Source organism: Lissotriton vulgaris, chromosome 1_1, assembly GCF_964263255.1.
Source record: "Lissotriton vulgaris chromosome 1_1, aLisVul1.2, whole genome shotgun sequence".
NCBI lineage: Eukaryota > Metazoa > Chordata > Amphibia > Caudata > Salamandridae > Lissotriton > Lissotriton vulgaris.
This window is the reverse complement of record NC_141685.1, coordinates 950896957-950913827: the sequence shown is the minus strand read 5'-3', so window position 1 is coordinate 950913827 and position 16871 is coordinate 950896957. Positions and strand designations below refer to the sequence as shown.

Below are 16871 nucleotides of genomic sequence, written 5' to 3'. Positions count from 1 at the left end.
CTTTAAATCTGGGTATGAAACTACTGAAAGATTTCAAACCGGTCTCAACAATAATATTAGCTAATATTAACCCCTCCCATGCTCGTGACGGAACGGTTCCGTCACGAGCCTCGGGTGGGCTGTGCTGGTGACGGAACAGTTCCGTCACGGCCCGCTCGCCGCGCCTGCGCGGCGCGAATTCCGTGCCTGCGCTGACGTTCTAAAGAGCTGGCCGGGCCATGACGGAACCGTTCCGTCACAAGCACATCTCACCCGCGGGCCGTGACGGAGCGGTCCCTTCACCAGCGCGGGACCGCAGCGCGGCCCCGCCTCCCCCTTAGCACTGCGGCGGCTATTCCGCCGCAGCGAAGGGGTTAAAGGTGAGGCAGCATCTGTGGTGATACATCAAATTCTCTAAACTTTTGGCGGAACTGAGCAACCATATGAACTGGCTAGAATAATTGAAAAATCCTATGAAGAACTAGGTAGAGACAGTTTGGGTGGGAAACCAGTTAAACCCCAACTAACAGAAATCCCTGAAAAGGTCTTTAATAAAAATACTCTTACTCTTTCAAAGAAGAAGTGGGAGAACATTAAACAAACTTCTAAAGAGAAGCGTTCTCAATCCCGAGGTAGGTCTCCTCAAAAGGAGCCCTCGGAAAAGAGGTATAACCTCAGGAACAGGGATAATTTGAGAAAACCTGATAGATATCAAGATACTGATACACGTTCCTCTCGTACCTTTCAGACTTCCTCACAGAAATCGGAAAGAAGAGGACGGTCAGAACAAAAAGAAGAACGCGTGTAGTCCAAAGACGATCAACACGTTCCAAACAATAAGAAAACCCAATTCACCAAAAAGACGGTAGCAGGTCTTAAAAATCAGACATGCCGAGGATCTTGAGGACACAACTCAAGAACGGGGAGTGGGCTCAGACAATGCAGGACAGCGCAGCAGAAGTAACCGTAGCTCGCAAGATCTTCAAGGATCATCTGGAGACAGTGGACTTGAATCAGCCCATCCAAGTTGAAACTGCTGATACCAGGGTTAGTGTAGCCCATAAGTTATATGAAGTAACACTCCGGATGGAGGGGGATATAACTAGAAAAATAAGAGCACTCTTTTAGGAGAAGCTCTCTAAGGGTTATGACATTCTTCTAGCTGAGAAAGACTGGCCAACTAACTTTGTCAGGGAGTGCTCACATGAAGAAGACATCATTATGCCAGCTTTCTCCAATCATATTCCAATTCATTTAAAATATACTTATGCCAGAAAACGGGCTGTAGCCCAGGCTCCAGCATTATACTAACAAACATTTGCAATGCAATACGTCTCGCATTTGCAAGAGTTTGAGATTTTGGCATTGTAAATGACAATGCCTTTTATTTATGTGTTTTGAAAACCTGCAAGTATTGTGTAAACACGCACTTTGTACTTATAGGTGTTTCTTGCGACAAGCAAGGCTGGCAGTAACTGTGCCTCTTTGTACTTGTAGTGTATGCTGACCAGAAGCCAGGCTGGCGGTAAAAGAGACGCAGTTACTGCCAGCCCAGCTTCTCGTAAAGAATTTGTGTTTATGCACCACATTACAGATTTTTAAAACACATAAATAAAAGACATTGTCATTTACAATGCCAATAGCTCAAACTCGCAAATGCGAGACCTATTGCATTGCAAATGCTAGTTTGTATAGCTCTCGCATGATAATTGTACCTACTTCAGAGCCCTCGTTTCGCAAACTAACATCAACATGCCACAATTTAGAGCTTTATTTAACCCCTTCCATGCTGGAGACGAACGCCAGCCGTCACGCTCTGCGGCGCTCGTGTGCTGATGACGGCTGGGGTTCGTCACGGCCCCGCCCTGTTTTTTTGTTTACCGCACAGCGGCGGAAACGGCCCAGCATGGAAGGGGTTAAAAAGAACAAAAAAGCATTTTAGTACATTGGTCTTTATATTTACTGATGTATGTAGTACCCAATGTAACCTTATCTCCAACTGCACATCTGCTGTGTATTTTTATGTGTATATTAACCCCTTCACTGCGGCGGCTATTCCGCCGCAGTGCTAAGGGGGCGGGGTCGGCGCGCGGCCGCCGCATGCTTGTGACGGAACCGCTCCGTCACCAGCCTCGGTTGAGCTGTGCTCATGACAGAGCGGTTCCGTCATGGCCCGCCCCGCTCAATGGAACGCTCAGCGCAGGCACGGAATTCGCGCCGCGCAGGCGTTACGAGCGGGCCATGACGGAACCGCTCTGTCATCAGCACAGCGCACCCGCAGCTGATGACGGAGCGGTTCCGTCATCAGCAACCAAGGGGTTAAAATATGTGGGGTGTGTATATTTACTAAGAGATATATATTTTAAAATGCAAACAAAAATAAATGCACTCGGTACATTTTTAATGCAATCCAAGGTTGCTCATTTACTTGCAAACAACGTGCTGTAGAACATTTGTGATACCAAGATGTCAGACAAGTTTTATAATTCATGGAGCCATATATTCCAGTCTGCTGGTTACCCGGGGATGTGATGTCTAACACCAGAACAACATTGCTCGTCACCTGCTGTGCCTCCAACTGTTTGACGTTGTAGCTGCCACATTGTTTTTCCCCACTTTATGGATGCATTTCAGAAATCACCTGAAAATGATGAAAAACCACTCGGGCGACAGGACTGAGGCCAGCGTTCTGGCTCCAACTTCTCTCTAATTCCTAGCATTTTCCAATTACTGCACATGGAGCACTTTTTTGCTCCACAGTATTTATAGCTTATCTCTCTGCTCTCTGTGCTGTGAGTAATGAGCGCACCGGCTGAACTAACAGCTTTTTAGGAATGTAATTTCAGCAAATCAAAATGTTTATTACAAAAAATGCAAAACCTCGCACACGAGGTGAGATGTGCCGCAGAGGAGGCCTGCTGATGCAGAGACTGCGAAAATACATCCCTCCTGTCAGCGAGAAGGGTAAACGGAGAATACATGTGCACTTGGCTTCACCTTGAGGAAGCACTCATGCCGAATTTCTTAACCCGGTCTGTCTGCTGCAGGGACACACTCTTGAGTGGATAGCTACATGCCCCGAGCTGACACCATGTAAACACACAAAAGAGCTTCGCAGAAGCAAAGAGAATCCAAGTAAATGCAGAAAAAATGATGGTCAAACAAACGAATTCCCAAAAAATGAACTCTCTGTTTTCCGGCCTTCACTCCCCATTCCCGTGAGAAAATGAGCATTGTTTACTCACATTAAGAATTAAGAGATAAACAAAGCTATAAATAGTGCCATTCTTAACACCTTAGCTGCGGCGCAAATATCCCTCCCCAGTGCTGCGCTGTCCATTGGAACTAGTGCTGAATGGACGTCCGATGGTCGTGCGCAGCACTGGGGAGGTAGCGCTCTTGACGACCGTTGGCCGTCGGCAGCGCTTAAGAGGTTAAAACAAGCGCTGAAAGAACGACAAAAGTAGCAGCCGCAACAGCAAACTCTGAGCTGGAATGCGATTTATTCAACTAGCGCTAACACAACAAACACATCTGATACAAAGTATGCGCCACGAACAGACTGTGTGAGTGCCAAAGGCGAACAGGAACAAACAAGAACACAAACAGCTGTCGCCACGTGTGTAACAGCCGGGTGCAGTTGGTGTGCACGGACATGGACGCCTAAAAACCATTTAAACCGTTCACGTTGCAAGCGAAGACATGATACACAATCCTAGCTGCCGCTTTCCCACCATTGTATAGTCTTTGTGCTATGGACGACATCGTGTTGCATGCTGGTATTCGTAGTTTCATTCTGAAATCATTCGAAAATCCCGACTCAAAGAGCTGGTGGTGTATGACATCACACACGGCCTGGGGTCACCTGACACCTTTGTAGCGCATGGTTTCCTTTCTTTTGCGCCTACTGCCGTCATGACCGCTGCGACCGGAGATAGCAAGGGCAGTTCCAAGGATAGCAGGGGCAAGCGAGGGTCAGCGGCTGCTACCCCGGACGATCCTTGGCATCTTTGAAGGGACTGCCTGAGGTCGGGTCTCTCTTTCACGCAGCCCACAAGGCTGCTTTTAATGTGATGAGTAATAGTGCCTGCAGCTTCTCATTTTCCCTTAACTAAATCCTAAACAAGCAATAATTCACCATTGCGGCCTGGGGGGAAAAGCAGGAAGTCAGGCATCCTTGCCAGTGACATGGGCGGGGCCTGTGATGCGACCGGAAGAGGCTGGTCGTGCTCGTTAACGCGGGGCTCCCATGAGGAAGGGAGAGCCCTGCGTTAGCGGTGAAAGTCTTCAGAAGTCCGAGAGGCGGGGTGTGTTTCTGCAGGGCTCCCGTATGCTGAGGGAGCCCTGCAGAGTCTCGCATTGGAACCCCGAGCAGGCCGCCAAGAACAGTCTCTGCACAGCATCCCGATGAGTGGGGCTGCATGCTGGCAGATGTGAACGGCGTTAGAGGTGCGTGTACGATGCGCCACACTGGGTGAGTTTGCACGTTTCCTCTGGGCGATGGTGGGGGTCGTGGTCGTGCCAGGGAGCCGGTTTTAGGAGGCGCGTGTATGGTGCACGTTGACGGGGTACGTTTCCTCTGGGTGGGTGGGCGGGGGGGCTTCGTCATGGTCGTGCCAGGGAGCCGGTTTTAGGAGGCGCGTGTACGGTGTGCGTTGACGGGCCGTGGAGCCCACGGCAGAAAGAAGAGGGAAAGTGAAAGTTACTCCACAGAGGCTTGCAAGGGAGACAGGAGATGGGCGCAGCGTGTGAGTGCGCGCGTTCACCGATCCGATCTGCAGCCTGCGCGTGCCCATCTCCTGTCCCCCTTGCAAGCCCTTGAAAGCAGACTCAACGACTATAGGTCTCACATTGCGACAGCGCTTCGCGCTGCGTCACAGATGCGAGACCTAAAAATCATGTAGAATGGGATGAGGATTTCCTCACCATAAAATCCAGTTAAAAACTCAACCAACTGCACAAAGGCAGTACCCAGTTAAGCAAGAAGCTAAAAAAACAAGTCAGGGAGATATTAGATCAACTTGAATACCAAGGGGTGATTGAAACATGCACCTCGTCAATGAACAATCCTTTGTTTCCGGTCTCCAAACCAGACAATACATATCGTCTAGTCTTGGACTACAGACATTTAAACTCTTGTTGCAAAACCTTTGCAGTACAAAATGCACATAGTGCAGCACTAATGAACAACATTGTGCGTAAAAAATATAAAACCACTTTAGATATTTCTAACTGTTTCTCCTGTCAAAACATTGCACCAGAAAGTAGGTACTTGACCGCTTTCTCAATTATGGGCACACAGCCTCACTTCTGCCATCTCCCCCAGGGATTCAAGAATAGTCCGGGGTTATTTTCAGCTAGAGTAACGGAGTCACTACAAACGTATGATGATGAGGCATTATCTTATGTCGATGACATCTATCTATCAGACGATGAGTTGGACCGGCACTTGAACAGAGTGAATACCATTATACTTGGATTCTCCTCTGAAGGGTATAAATTACATTTTAAGAAATCAAGAATTGCCCACCTCAACGTCCTCTTTCTGGGATATGAGTTATCAAGTGGAGGCAAAAGCCTGGCAGCCAACTTTTTAGAAAAGTGCGCTGCTCCAACTTCCAAAAATGCTGAAAAACGTAGTCAATTTTAGGATTCCTAAATTTCGGAAAACATACAATCTAAATTACGCAGAAAGGGTTAAACCTCTCTACGAATTAATCAAACCTGATTTCAAAACAGTTAATTGGACTCTGAAATTCAGTGCAAACAGACATGTTAGCAACAACACATCTACAAACTCGCGTAAACGTACGTAAGCTTGTAATCCGAATCATTCCAGGAACATGCGGATTCACATACTTAAACTTTAATGAAGGAGAAAAAGTACCAATAGCTTATAAGTCAATCTTGTACACACAAGCTGAAATGTAATTCACATCTACAGAAAAAATTCTGACAGGTCTGCAGTAGTAAAAGAGAGCCCTCGCACAGGGAAAACGCATTATGGTCATTGCTCTTGTACCTGCCTTAGAGGCAGTGACAAAAGCAAGCATTCCAAATGCAAAGGCTTTACATCCGAGATGGATACAATGGGTTAATTATCTTGCTGCTATAGACGTTAAATGCGTTTTTGACCCATATTTGAAAACACAAGAATTTCTACAGTACAAACAAGAATGTCCTCTCCCCACTGAGATTCTGCCACTAGAAGAGTACAAATGTATAATTTATACAGACGGATCAGCACAGCCCGTAATTGGGTGTAAACAAGCTTATAGTGCTGCGTGCGCGATCATTAAAGATCGCTGGCGCAATGGTAAATTCCGACATATGGTCACAAAAACACAATCTCTCGGAGATTGTACAGCTCAGTGAGCTGAACTACAAGCATTCAAGATGGCGCTTTAAAATACCAATCGCGAATTCCCCACACTCATAGTGTGCGATTCTTATTACTGCGTTCAATCTTGCAATGAATACTTGCAGAACTGGATTCAAAATGGTTTCAAAGATGCAAAATGTCGCACAATCAAGCATAAGTTGCTTTGGGAACAAGTAGTTCAACTACAAAAAGAACTACAAAAAACTCATGTGATCCATACACTGAGTCATCAACGTGATGGCGTTCACATTGCAGAGAATTCATTGGCTGATGAAGCCGCGAAGGCAGCTGTGCAAATGGCTTCCATAGCTGCAATCACTCGTTCAAAAACTAAATAGACTGCAAAATAATGCTAGCTGTCAATGCCACAAGCAAAAGCATCTGTGCAGCGTTACCTCAAAATTATCCACTCGAATATTCATACATAATAGATACCAACTCTGTCCCTTTTGATCGAATCCCTGAAGTGGGGTATAGGGTAATTCCAAACAGGAGACGTAAAGTAGCTTTGATGCACAAAGCACATTTGGGAGAGGGTCTGATACATCAAGGGATCTCTAAATCTATACTAGAATTAAGAGACGTACTGGTGGCCAGGGACGAATGGTCACATTCACACATTTGCAATTAATTGCCATGACTGCAACAGAGATCGCAGTAGAGAACGCCGCCAGATTCCTGACTACAGTGTAGCCAGCCCAGTACAGACACCGTTGTTAGACAGCATTAGACTATCTACACGCAGACGTCACTATGGACGAATGCGGTCCCACAACTATTAGGACATATTCATTTGGATGTGGCCTCCGTGCTCGGCTGACGCCCGAACTGTTATAAAAGATTTGTGAGTCTTTATCGGCACATACGCAGTCGGCACGCTGCGCTCTGACCAGGGTCCTGCATTTAGCTCAAAGGCTTACAGGGAGGCCAAGGCCAATCTGGGTGTTGCATTGCAGTATTCTAGCCCATTCCATCCTGAGGAAAATTCGGTTGTGGAGAGAAAAAAAGGGACATAAAGCAATCTATAACAGCTAGGGTATTAGGCTCGGGTGACGGCTGGGTCAAACATCTAATAAGTGTCCAACGTAGTCTAAATAATCTGCCAAGAAGTTCTCTGGGTGGAATCACTCCATATGAAATCCTTTTTGGAACTAGAATGATTTTCCAGGACCTTGATCGCCACACTTCAGTGGTAGAACAGAAACCTTTTGATATCATAGAGCGTTTGGCTGTTTTGCAGGATTAAATGAAACAAGGAGAAGTCAAAGCAACACATTGCAGAAGCCAACGACCACTGAAGAAAAACCACCCGTCCCAGTACGGCCTGCCTGGATTCCAAAGATTGGGGCCTTCTTACAGACAACCAGTACCTGTGCTAGCAATCCTCGGATCAAGAACAGTGTTACTACTGCCCCTTGCTGGAAGAAAGGAGAACAGGTTCGTATCTATCGACTTGGTGAAACCACATCATGTGGCCAACCATAAGTAGTAGGCCAAGTGGACTCCAAAGATTTAGCAGACGACCAAATCTGGCTACTATTCAAGAGGTTCAAACTGAGAGACTCATCACCTTTGAAGAATCTGCAGTGCGAAAAGGAGTAAGCAACAAAGCCATGGAACTTGTGCCTCTTGAGACCCAAATAACAGTTCGTGAAACCCAAATAACAGTTCGTCAAGAAACGCCTGTCTACAATGATATAGCATCTGACTATACTAATATGACAAGGGATCAAGTAGCTACAGCGATTTCAAGTAATCCTGATGCAATACCTACAATTGCAGAACTGCCTCTGGCTATTTCATTAACTTTGATACGTTTTCCGAGGATCCCAGTGAACCTGAAACAACGCCAGCAAAAAGAACTTTCAAAGAACAAGCAACAGAACTTTATCATCAACTGGAAAAGACTTTTCTAGTTTCACCATGGATTGAAATCTGGATTGTGTTGGCTGTACTTTTTCTTCTACTTTGGTTGACTCTTGTATTAACTTTGGGAATGCTGATAAATGGAAGATATAGTAAAAAGGACACAGCTAGTAAGAACATAAACTTACTCCTCACGCCACACAAATCATCTCATCGTGAACAAAGAGAGTTGTCGTCAGTGAACATCACAGCCGTTCCTATACCTGGTAGTATAGCTTGGGACAGAACTGATTATGACACCTTTGGTCCTGCAGAGCTGTTGAAGATTCTACACCAATTCAAGGTTTCCTTCGTGACTTTGTTTCATCTAGTACCTTTTCTGCTGATTGGGACTTTGAGACTGTTAATAATATGATGTAAGACTTAGAGATGTCTGCAAAATTTACAAATCATGAATACTTAGAAGGTTCATCAGATTATGAACAAATGTACTGTTACAATCACTATGGTCATCATTTTTTGCACAAATCTGCAAATCCTAGAAATGTTTATACTTTTAATCAATGGGAACATTGTCCAACGCCACCAAAGGGTAGCTCAAAAACATTTTATGAAAAATGTCCATACTTCTCAGGTTTTAATGTCTCAAATCTAGAAACATTTTACTTTAAGAATGTTAATATGACAGGAATGAAAAGTATGTTGACAAATACTAAGCAAATGTATTCTGTGGCCTTTTATGCTCAGCTGTCCACATTAGGTTTTGACTTGTGGAGAGACAAAATTGAGACAAACTGTCTGGGGCACAAAAGACTGGCAGGTGCAGGGATTAGAAGCTTTATTAGAGCCTGCATCATCGCTGAACAAATAATGTTTTTAAATGACACTGTTCAACAGACGTCTTGGCCTAGCTAAGATAAAAGATTTAAACAAACCTTCCATACCAACACCTACACCTGATAGTAAGAACACTACAGAGGGGAGGGAGGGGGGGTTCGACGTAAAAACTATTTTATTTAAAAACGGAACAGATTCGGATTGGAAAAAATGGTTAATCTGGCCCACAGACACAAACAACTGTCAAGATAGACTCCTGAATAAAACACAAGGGTTTACATTCACCAGGCCAGATCCAAGATATGTCCACATCCACATCCAGGGATAGTAACAACATACAGTGTAGGAAAACTGTGCCTTGAGTGGCTACAAAAGTCCACACGAACCGAGGTAAAGCAACACTTATCTTTACTTAAAGATGGCGTTGATTTAAGGGACTTCTTAAAAGGACCTATGAAACCGCTCCATAAACGTTTTATATACGCTGGTATATATGCCATTTATAATGAAGCTTGGAAAGCAACACAAGCAGAGACTGCAGAACGAATACGTGAAATTGATCGTATTAATTTAGAGAAATCTCTCTCTGTAGTTGACAATGGGTTAACGACTCTGTCATCCAGAATTTATTCTTTGGACAGCATAGTATCGTCTGCCATAGATATAATGGAACAGGACTTGCTCATGTTACAGCATTGACAGTCACAATTGCGTTCTATAATGCTTTTAGGCTGGACGTTACAAAATCTTCTTTCTGGCTATGTGCCATGGCGTCTAATCAATGCCACGGCGTCTAATCAATGCCACGTCATTGTTTTCTGGATTTAACCTTATAGATAAACAAATCACTTTGGCACAAAGAGGAGCAGACTATACGGCGCTGAGCATTGAGAAACTGGAAAGATTACCATTAACTGTTTCTGAAAAACCAGCAACAGAATGGCTAATACAGGGAACAATCACTCTGCCTGTCACAATTTTCCATTTTCAGTATTGTTTGAAGCATGTACCAGAAGGTGTATATTAAAGGTTGGGTAAAGAATACATTAAGTCAACATGGGATTTACCATATACACAGTAGTGGGGGGAAAAGATGTGTTTCTTAGTGGTACAAATTGCAATAACGCACTAAGCGGTACACTTTTATGTCAGGGTATTAACTTGCACGGGGCCTGCGATGTTTCCTCGAACAACTTATCCTACCACCTGCATGTCTGATAAGAGTGGTATTGTACATGTATTTAAGACGATTTTTTCGGGACTGTTCGCACCCTTTAAAGCAGTCCTAGGCATTTTTCCAAACTTCGTGCACTCTGTGTTCAGCGGCCTGCCTCTCATTTTGGGACTCGTGGCAGGAATACTATTTTTATTCCTTCTGCTCCGATATGGCAAGTCAAGTCGCCAGCGACACCCAGATTACCTTAGAGAACACTCTCCTGCCAATGAAGTGTCGTGAGCGCATGATACTGTAGTTGTCCGAATTCTTTACCTGCTTAGAAGATTTGATGTTTTCTCCAAACAATGAGACTGACTTTTGAAGTTTGCACACAGTGTTCTGTGGGACTCTGTATTCAACCTTCACTCTCCAAAACAATCTTCTAACTTTGGGACTCTATTTTTCTATGATTTGACTTTTTTCCAAAATTGAACTCTTTTTTTTTTGGCACCAAGTAATCTGCTTAAAGTAGAACTATTCCTAGAGAACTAGAGTTCTTTGAATACTTCCAAGAGACAATATTTGACCTTGTCCACAACCAAACGCATTATAAATTATGTCATGGAATGGTCTCGTCCTTTTTTTTCTTCTGTATTTAAGAGCCATTTCATAAATGTATTTTAGTGATTCATTTGGATAGCATTTCCAATGCCATATTATATGCTTTGAATGGAACATTGCTTTTAAAATGCGTTCAGCACAAATGCTCTTTTCGTGTACAACCAATACCAATGCATTTTCTTTTGTATTTTCGGTGGGGTCTTGACATATAATGCTTTCGATATGTTTTATGTGCTTAGAACTTAGTAATGTCGTACATAATAAAGTGGAGAGGGTGTTGTATGTCGTTTTAGGATCCGAGCGAATTATCCCGATTCATGCCCTTATATAGGTACAATTCAGATTGCCCTAAAATAGGCATAGAAATCATACCCTTATTGAGACATAGCCCTTGCAGCCAAATACAGGCATGGCTACTTCCACCCGTAGCAAAACGTTACAACGATTTCTTGGAAAATCGGCTTAAGCAGTCAGGGACCTCACCTTGCTTGAATATTGATTTGTCCAAGAACTCATGTACTTTACAAAGAACTACTATTCCCTTGGGGTTCTTTACTGGCGTTATTATGCCCGACTTTACATCAAACTAGACACCTTCAAGGTATAAATATGCCTTCACTTGCTATAGCAAGACATGGTGGTGCGGAGCAGTTAGACTATCTACTTGCCCGACGCAGCTCGCTACAGCAAGTGCCGAAGGAAGCCGACCCTCCAGCTGACGCACTGATCGAGAAGCTGTCCTTTCTCTCGCTGAGAATCCAGCTACAGTGTTTCCAAGCTCCCCTTGCGGGGTGTTGGGAAATCAAGTCCAGAGACAAGAGATACCAGACCACCTTCATTCTAAAACTAAGGTATGGAGCGGATTAGAACCTAAGAGAAATCTTGGATAGATTCTTGGCAAAAAAAAACAAACCTATGCTACACAATACTTACTCCCTCCTGCGTACTATACTTAGGTTAGGTACATTGGGGTAGGTGTATTTTTGAAACACCAGTTGAGTATTTTAGCCTGTGTAGATATGTATGTATTTTTACATGGCATAGAAACCATACAATGCTTTTACAGTATTATTTTGTGTAACTATTCTCGCTGTACGCATTATACTTTGCAGCCTGCATTACGATTGTAGCAGTTCACTTTACTTGCATAAGAAAGAAGACTGTTCAATAAAACCTTTTATTGAAAACGCCTGTCTCTCTATTTCTCTGCACCACTGTTGAAACGAAGCATGCACGATTGACTGAGTGAAATTCGGATCTATTGTTTCCATGACTCAAGAGATACAATTCTTATTCTTGGGAAACTAAAGTTGTCATGTTTATGCAATTGCCAGAAACGAATCCCTTCTTGTGTATTCGAGAATGTTTCTAGTGACCTCTGAGCTAGCTGGCACACTCACTATTAAGTTTAATATATTTGATAGAGACCTAGTCGACCTCAGTCCTACGTCTAAACTATAGGATATATTATTCCAATGTGCAGAGCCTATTGGGAATATAGGAACTACACTACATCCCGGGTTGTAAGTGCATCAGCCATTACAATACATAGAGTGGCCATGCGTCACTAGGCGATGACCATCTCTAAACTGGCTGTAAACATGTCCTGTTTGGTATCATCGTACACGGTGTGGGAGTTATGATTCTATGCACTGTAAAGCTCCTCCGGGAGGTCCTCAGTGCTAACGGTACCAGTCTTCTAGACCCGGACAGCACAACATGGCTGCTGCTGATCAGAGACACAATTCTGCCCTCCTGCTGCTGAGCCAAGCTCGGGCAGGGGAAGGCAGAACAATAGGTATCCTGGCCCAGGGAGGTGAGACCACCTCCCAGACAGGGTTTAGTGTATTGGGGCCGGGTGCGAGAGCTTGCCAGCGCCACTCAGCCTGCTGGAAGGGCACATTTGGTGCCCTCCTTGAAAAATCCTGTTCAAACCAGCTTAGGGAGCCGTTGGCTCCCGCTCTGGCGCAAAACTGGACAAAGGACATGGGAGTATTCTCCCCACTGGCTAATCCCCTCCCCCCCACCCTCTCCCCTGGAAGAAAACCTGAATTGTCCCAACCCTTTCCCTAGGGTACTTAAGGGCTTACCTGTAATTGAGTCCATAGATTTGTCGTGGGACAAGATTAATTTCAAGACACCACTTTTCGACCGTCTGGGCACTCTGGACTTCGCTCTGGGCATCAAGGCTGCAACTGGGAAGACTCCTGCTGCTCCTGATCTCGATGCCCTGCTAGTCTGCTGCAACGTCCGTGCCTATGCTCCATACAGGAACCTACCAAGTCATGTGGGCATCCAAGACACCTGAAGGAATCTCCCTTGAATTGAAGGAGTCACTTACCTGCATCTGCAGGCACAGCAACTAAGCTGACCATTCTGCTGATCCTGGGCTCCCACGGACTCTGAAAGGCTCAGCAACACAGGTGGTGGTTATTCACATCCCTCATGGCCTGCCCTAACCTCTCACCAAGTTTGAGGTCAGTATCCCTCGTCGGAGCCACAGGAACCGAAACCCTGTGCACCGCATCTACTTGCAGTTGCAAAGGCTTGTTGGCTTCCACCAAGATGTTCGTGCTCCAAGTAGCCCTCACCTTAAGCATTTCCTGAGACCAAGATCTTCGTCCTCACCGCATCACTTGCATCGTGGGCCTGCATCTTTGGTGAGCTGCTCAAGGTCCTCTTGCGACTCCGGTACCTCCGGCCTGTGTGTCCTCCTGAGGGTCTCCTTTGATTTCTGCGGGCTCCCCTGAATGCTCGGGGCCTGCCCTAACTCCCCTTCTTGTGGTGAGTCACCTGGACCTTGCTGGTACCTTCTTCACTTTCCACGTTGGTAGCAGTTGCAAAGGCTTGTTGGTGTTTCCAACAGACACCGACCCTTCAACTCTTGACATCCAACATGGGACTATTTGTGCACAGCTCCTGGTCTTTCACAACGTTGCCTGGTCCGCACAGCTGTAGTTTCAAGGTCATTATCAGCACTACTGCCAAACTCTACTTCGGTGGGCATGTGTCTTCCGGGCCTCCTGGTCACTTCCAAGTGGCACAGACTCTGTCCCCTCTCCTTGCAGGTACTTCTCATCCTGAATCCACTGTTGGGTTCCACTGGACACTTTCACCTTCTCCAGCAGCGGCATCTTCCTGAAGTCCTCCATTTCGTTTGACAGCAGTTTCCGATGCCACTTCACACCTATGCACCCGGCTTCCCTGGTGTAGGTATCCTGGTTCCTAGAGTATCCACGGGTGGGGTGGGTCTCCAACCTTCTGTCTTCTATAGGGTTTCTTCAGGGTCCACTGGGCAGGGCCCTTATTCTTAGAAATTGCACCCGTAACTTTTCTATTGACTTATATTGAGCCCCCGGTCGTGTTCCCACTCTGCACATGGTCTTCGTGGGGTTCCTGGGTACTTACCTCGGGTGGTTCCTTGGGTTCCCGGCACTTCTACGTCTTATGGGTATAGTCTTGACTCGAGTCGTGGTTGGCATACCACTATTTAGGTATATGGTTTAGTCTCCCCTTGGTGACCACTGTGTATCTGTGCTACTTACCTGTTTCTATTGCAAAGTATGGTGTGCATTATGTATATCTCCAGCTAGGAGAAACCTGTATGTGTTAGTGAGGGTCTTATAATAAATACATATTTTTATAAATATACTGTGCGGTTCTTTTTCACTTAACTTATACCAATAAGATTATGCTCTGGTAAAATAAGCTGCTTTACACTCCTTCTGGACTAAACCTGAAGGCTGCTCTTCACAGCTACCACTTAGAGAGCTTTAAAAGTTTGTACAAGACCACTAAAATCCCCATAAGGGTCATTTGGATTGGTGCAGGGTGCCCACTTACATAAGTGTGCACCATATACCAAGTCAGCTCACACACCATGTATGATAACTTTACACCACCACGATCTTCACCAAGCAGGCATCAATGCAGCCCTTGGGAATGGCACAGATCACATTTTTGGCCTCTGGGGAAATGTTTGCGTGTACAAGTGATCTTGGGACTCTCAGTACCCACTACTGCTGATCATTTGTGGCTGGTCACAGGCCAGTGGAGTGGTGGAACACTCCAAATGGCAGAAAATAGATTTATGGGCTTTGTTTTGGATTGAATACTTAAGCAATATAGGTACACCCTGCATTCTTCAACAGGATGTACAACGGTGACCGTATTATTGTTGTGGGGGTATCATGCCCTATCATCAGACATATGTTACTTTCATTCATGGAGCTTTGTAAGTGGAGAGGAGTTGGAAAGTAATTGGAGTGGAGAGGAAGAGAAAGAAGCACAATGACACTCAGTAAAGAGAACATACCAAACATTATAAATTTGACCTGGTTGTGCGGTACTCATCCGTGATGGAAAGGAAGGTCACCGTGGTGGTGGCTGCATGGGTTTCCACGATAGCCACTCCTCTAAGTATTGCATTTAACGAGGTTCAGAGGAGGTAAACTACCCGTGATGAAATCCTAAACTTCTCACAAGCTACATGATGGTGGTGGTTTCCTATTTAGCTTGTCCATTGGAGCTGCACCCCAACAGCAACTCCTACTTTGAGGGGAAGGGGATGATGAGGGGGTTTAGAGAGAAAATGGGAATTGCAGTGATCCTGAGAGTAGGATAACGATCTGCAACCGCACCCAACAGTGATCCTTAGTATCACTGTCCTGTCGAAGAAGGATTTAACAAGTATATTTATTGTGTTTAGCCTGCTATGGGGATGTACAGTTGGGGCGAAGAGGGGTGTTGTGAATTAATGTATTAGGAGGCTGACTGGTTATATTGTGACTTGGGTGGAGTTACAAGATGAGAGTTGTGTCCTGAAGGGCTTATGGAATGATCAGTGAGAAGTTTCATTGCTGACCTGTTTATCTAGATGTCTTTTGGTTTTCAGGGAGCAGCAATGCCGTCCACGAAACGCCTGGCAGACATTGGGTACAAGGCCTTCTCCGGCTCAATGATGCTACTTACACTCTACGGCGGGTACTTGTGCAGTGTGCGTGCATACCGGTTTTTCCAGCGCAGAGAAATGCTCAAGGAGGCTGCTGAGAGCCAGACCAGTGAGGTCCTGAAGGATTAGATGTGGCCTTGGTACCAACTATCCGCTTAGAAGGACCATCAAACTGATGTGGCCCGGTTCATACCATCATACCTGATGTCACCTCAGCCCTGACAGAGCCACCTTCCCTCGGCCTTCATGTCTCATGCTGACGGGTGGTCTCTAGGTCCTGTGGAAGGCCTTTCTGGGACAATGGTGGCTTTCTTCGTAATCATAGACTGTCTTCTGAGAAAATGTTCTTAAAAATCACATGTTGTGGTCAATAAATGGGCACAGATTAGTCGGTATTTAAAATAAAGGGAGCTTCTTTGCACTGATTTAATTTGATGAACTTGCCTCTTTCATGAAAATAATATCCACATTCATTGAAATACGCTTTACAAATAGTGTGTTAACTAAGCAGGCCCCACGTGAATGTACAGCCCTCAGCATGTTATTAAATGTCTCTTTACAAGCTTCTTCCTGGCCATCGTTGGTATAGATATCGTTTTTTTCACTTTATGAAGCAAGAAACATTACTGAGTGCCTGCATAATATCCAACGTTACCTACCTAAATAAATTGTTGTAGGCAGCATGGAAAAGTTTTAATTTGATGCCTTATTAAAACAAATAGAAAATAATCTGCCTCAGATTTTTAATCGAAGGTCCATGAAAATCTATTGCAGACACTTAAGGCAACTGTATTGAAATAAATGGCAAGTTCTTGTGTATGCAAAGGAGTCTAACATTGGCACTGTTTCCTTGAAGGCCCAATGTTCAGGCTCAATTCTGATTTGCTGGTGCATGCACATGGTTGGCCCAAACCGCTGTTTTCTTGCGTGGTTTGGCCATCTTTCGAGTACTCCTAATGTACAAATGCTTTTCTTTTCATAGTCCTTTAGGGATTTTGGCCTGGACTACTTTCATACGGGTGCCACCTCACTCCATGTCGTCATGAATCATGTTTCCATTCCTAGGTTTTTCTGCTACA

General features: G+C 45.0%; 1 protein-coding gene across 2 annotated transcripts in view; it reads left to right on the top strand.

Annotated features, from left to right (window-relative positions):
- Positions 1 to 16217, top strand: part of COX14 (cytochrome c oxidase assembly factor COX14) — a 63645-nt gene extending 47428 nt beyond the window's left edge. For both annotated transcript variants that reach the window (XM_086959376.1, XM_086959386.1), the window contains exon 2: positions 15736 to 16217. In XM_086959376.1, coding sequence (XP_086815502.1) covers positions 15745 to 15921 — 177 coding nt within the window. In that variant the 5' untranslated portion in view covers positions 15736 to 15744 and the 3' untranslated portion in view covers positions 15922 to 16217. The remainder of the gene's footprint in view (positions 1 to 15735) is intronic.
- The last annotated feature ends 654 nt before the right edge of the window (positions 16218 to 16871 follow it).